This window comes from Bison bison, unplaced genomic scaffold (assembly GCF_000754665.1).
Source record: "Bison bison bison isolate TAMUID 2011002044 unplaced genomic scaffold, Bison_UMD1.0 scf7180017864378, whole genome shotgun sequence".
Classification (NCBI taxonomy): Eukaryota; Metazoa; Chordata; class Mammalia; order Artiodactyla; family Bovidae; genus Bison; species Bison bison.
Window position 1 is genome coordinate 4,882,331 of NW_011494950.1, and position 4,566 is coordinate 4,886,896.

The 4,566-nt window shown below is 44.8% G+C and overlaps 1 protein-coding gene across 1 annotated transcript in view; it reads right to left on the reverse strand.

Moving 5' to 3' along the window:
• Positions 1-867: 867 nt before the first annotated feature.
• ISL1 (ISL LIM homeobox 1) overlaps positions 868-4,566 on the reverse strand; it is a 9,585-nt gene continuing 5,886 nt past the window's right edge. The window contains exons 4-6 of the mRNA XM_010857199.1: positions 4,378-4,565; positions 3,000-3,167; positions 868-984 (exon numbers count right to left, since the gene is read on the reverse strand). Of these exons, the coding sequence (XP_010855501.1) occupies positions 868-984; positions 3,000-3,167; positions 4,378-4,565 (473 nt within the window). The remainder of the gene's footprint in view (positions 985-2,999; positions 3,168-4,377; position 4,566) is intronic.

Sequence of the window (4,566 nt, forward strand, 5' to 3'; positions counted from 1 at the left end):
AAAAGTTTCCTTTTTTCCTCTTTATTTCCAGAGAGAGAGAAAACAGTCATTTTAACCAATAACTATACACATCTTTGGGGGAAAAGTTCTTGGACAGACACAAGTCAAACACAATCCCGAGACGCTTGTGGCAAAATAGAGGTAACCTTGTTGCAATGCTTTATAAGTTGGTTTTTAAATCTGAATTCAAAAACCTTTAAAGTCGCTTCAGACTTCTTGATAGAGGATGGATCTCAAAAAAAAAAGAGGGGGGAGGGGCAAAAGGAAAAAAGAAATCAGCTACAGGACATGCTAGAGACCCAGGATTTCAATTAACCCCTTGTTAAAGTCAACTAAAAACATCGCAAACCAAGCAGCTCCACCTTCTTGAAAGGACTCTTTCAGCCAAAGAGGCCAGTTTCTCTTCCTGCTCATTTGCTGGAGCTCCTGTTTGGCAAGGCAATGACCAATATAGAAACAGCACCATTCAGAATAAGATGGACTAGAAAATCTCTATTTCTGCTTTTCTCTAGATGTGCAGTGAAATGAAAATGCTTTTTTTGAGATCCTTGAATATAAATCCTCTACGTTTCAAAAACGTCTTTTTTTTTTTTTTCTTTCAAGTATTCCTAAGGTCATTGGATAGCGTTATGTTGGGTTTGGGTTTTGTTTGCTGTTTTAATTCTAGTAAAATCCCATGATTGTCTTCACAGTGTTGCTACCATATCACCTTGTCATTAAAACAGACTTCGTGCATTTCATGGAGCATTCATTTCTCGATTCAGTTTTCATTGACTGGGTCGTTAAATACTTTTGTTTCGGAGTTCAACATTATAATTTCCCACTTTCTCCAACAGGGAAAAAAAAATACGTCTGAATGAATGTTCCTCATGCCTCAATTGGACTGGCTACCATGCTGTTAGGTGTATCTGGGAGCTGAGAGGACATCGACGCCACTTCACTGCCAGTGGAATTAGAGCCCGGTCCTCCTTCTGAAAAATTAACCTGCATAGAAGGTTGAGACATGAATAAAGGAGGCTATGATCGTATTCACAAAAGGATTATAAACTTGTCTTGTGTGTGTGTATAGACAGATAGATATAGAGATATCTGCACATATAATTGAATTTTAACAGGCTTAAAGAAAACCTATAAGGAAAAAAAAAATGAGAAGAAATCCTCTCACTTTCCCATCTTCCAAGAGATCTCTGTTTTAAATGAAACTGAATTCCCAACATTATGTTGCATTAAATTATTTAAGAACAAATGTGTTTCCCACTGTAAAATGGCATTGCAACTCTACCATGCATGCTTAAAATAAAATTATCCTGCCGGCTACATGTTTCCCTGGGAGCAGGCGAGTTCTCAGTCTCCAGGCATCAAAGCCTCTCTTCTCCAGTTGAAAAATCCATAACACAACGCTTAGATCCTGTGATGGGAGATTCAGAGGAGGCTCCAGAGAACAATGATTAACTCCTCAGAGAGTTCACAGCAGGGGCTTTCTTCCTTCTTGTTGGTCCTGCTGCCTTTGGCCTCTTTTTCTCTTTCAATCAGGCTCTTCCTTCCAAGAGGAGACCCATATATTATAACGTCACCCATATTATAAATATCTGGCTCCTTCTCTTAAGTCCAAAGTATTGTGTTGCTGTTGTAAACCTTCTTCTCCACTCTGCTCTCAACACTCCCACCCCCGCCCCACTCTTTGGCTGCTCTCAGCTGACACTGAAGATTCAGAAGGTGCAAACACTTGGCTGCCCTGAAACCTCCCCTTACCTGCCTTCTATGATCCAAATAACTGGCAAGATTAACGTGACACTAAAAATCAGCTCTTTTTCCTAATTCCAGGGTCTACCTTTCTTCCTACCTTATTGAACTTTCCCCCTGTGACGGTCAAGGGTCTTTTCAAATTCGCCTCCTTTAGACTGGCCCATTTGCAAACAGACACCTGGGCCAAGCCCTTTTTAATGCACTGCCTGTGGTCCATAACCCAACTGTTGCCACAAAGAAAGAAAATGCCCTCCAGGTAAATGTGAGGGTAAAATACTAACCTCACTTCAAGCTTTATTTTCAAAGAAGGGAACAAGTTTTTATGATGGATCATGTTTTATAAAACAAGATTCTATAGGGCTGTTTATTATTTAAGGGAAAAAAAGCCTTATGAACATATGTCATAACACAAGGACATACACTTAATAATCTTAGTTATCTTTACCCTTAAGCCTTTTGTAGATGAAAGGTGAGTTGATTTTCTCTTCTCTGGATGTGTAAAACATTAATGCTAAGAGAGGCTTTTATATTCTTATCCGATTGATAGAACTCTGATTCCATTTGCTATACATGCCGCACAGAATATGACTGTGTATGCTATTTGAACTTATACCCTAAAAAAATGTTTAAGCAGTCCAACATTTTAGATTAAGATACAGTCCCAGAAAGGGATATAGTTACAAAAAGCATCAGTCACATCTCTGAATAACTGAACTCTTTATTGATAGGTTTGAAAATTGCAATATGGGTGCCCGCTAACCACTGATAATAAAATTGATTATGTATAACAACACTGATTATTATTATAATCACCTTGATTTAGGGCCTTAACAAGATCATTCTCTAGGAGCTGAGGAAGGAGTATATTTACTAGCTGCTGATCAAAATGCCAAGGTGATCTCTAATGTCCCTTTTGACTCTACAAGTTGGAGATGTATGATGCTGCAACCCAGTACACCCCTTCCCACATTGTGTCTAGTGAGTTAGGTACCTTGAAGCTAATCTCTAAGAGCAGGCCTGACTGATAGAAAATTCAACGTAAATGGTCACATTACGAAGTCTCATAGAATAGACTCACAAGAGGCCTGTTTTCCTTGCATTCCTTCCTTCCACCAGGCCTCCCTAGGCTCTCCCCAACCCTGGGGCTAGAGTGGCCCCCTCCATACTCCCAGAATCTTTAATTGTGTGACAGTTTGATCAGAATCTCCTTTCTTTGGAGATTCAGCCTCCCCAACCTGGGAGCTGACACTTACCAGTTGCTGAAAAGCCGGCTGATCGATGTCACTCTGCAAGGCGAAGTCACTGAGTACTTTCCAAGGCGGCTGGTAACTTTGCACCTCCACTGGGTTTGCCTGTAAGCCACCGTCATGTCTCTCCGGACTGGCAGCCACCATGGGAGTTCCTGTCATCCCTTGGATATTCTGTGAATAGGCACACCCCAAACCCAACATGTTAATGAGCAAACTCCCTCCCTCCATTGTCTGTGCAGGCTAAACAAATATACCCTGGTATTATCTTATCTATATTGTTGCCTTTATTGACTCAGTTAATCTGCTGCACCTATGGATATTAGCCAGGGTTCAGTTTTGTTTTATTATGTTTTGTTTTTCTGCTTCTGTGGGCTGAGCTATTAGCTATGCTTGAACCTTAGGAAGTGAAATTCTGTCTGAACTTTCTTCTTTCCCCTTATATTCAGTAGTCATCTCAGTTTCCCCTGTCTGCCTTCCCAAGCCACAGCATCTCAGCAGAAAACTGGAGCAGGAAGGGCCTCCCTTCAGCCTCTAGACACGGTGGTTTTCTGGGCAGTTTCGGTGAATCAGACTTTTGGTTAGATTTTCTCCAGGCAATTCTCTGGGAGCCAACCCCCACTTCCAAGCATTTAGGTCTGGCAGCTATTGTGCTGTTATGCACTAACCAACTTCGAAAGTGCCCTGGCCCAGGCTTGGCTGGTCTGCCACATTTAATGACAGCAGGTTTTATGGCATTTAAAAATAGGGCCTAAGCAGTAAAAAGGAAAAGCCAAAAAAAAAACCAAAACTCTTTAACTTAACCAGGAGGCCTGCCTGGTGGGTGCTGTCCCGGCCCAGGGATGCCAGGGGCCTGACATCTCTAGAGACCTGGGCTTGACCTGGAGCAGAGGGTGTCCTATTTTCATGGGTCACCTTGGGGACTTTCCTGGCCTGGGGGCTCTGCAGCAGGCCTCCCACCAAGGGGCACCCAGAGTGACCCTGGATTAAATAGGAAAGCAAGGATTCCTCCCTTCCTCCCCTCAGGTGTCTGAGGAACTGACAACCACAACTTTGGCAAACCAGCTCAAGGCCTCTCTGCTCACGGTGGGGGCGACTGCCCCTCTAGATCTGGGATGGGGCAAGGGGGCGAAATTGAAGGGCAGGAGAGCCCACCCATGTGGGCTGGGGGCGGGTGGGCCTCCAACCCGCAAGAGGGGCCTCCGGGAGCATCTGGGGCCCTGGCGGGTAGGCCGGGGCCAGTGGCCTCTCCCCGGGGTGCGGGTGGGAGTGAGGGGCCGCCAGGGCCAGCTCCTGCTCGGGAGCCGGAGGGAGAGAGCCAACCCATCTGGGCAGACAGCACGCAGGCCTCCTCAAGCCCCCTGCCAGGCCCAGGCCCACTCACAGTTTTATCATTGGGCTGCTGTTGCTGGAGCTGCTTCATCATGATGCTCCGCTTCTTATCCTTGCACCGCTTGTTCTGAAACCAGACCCGGATCACACGGGGACTGAGGCCGGTCATCTCCACCAGTTGCTCCTTCATGAGCGCATCGGGCCGGGGGTTAGCGGCATAGCAGGTCCGCAAGGTGTGCAG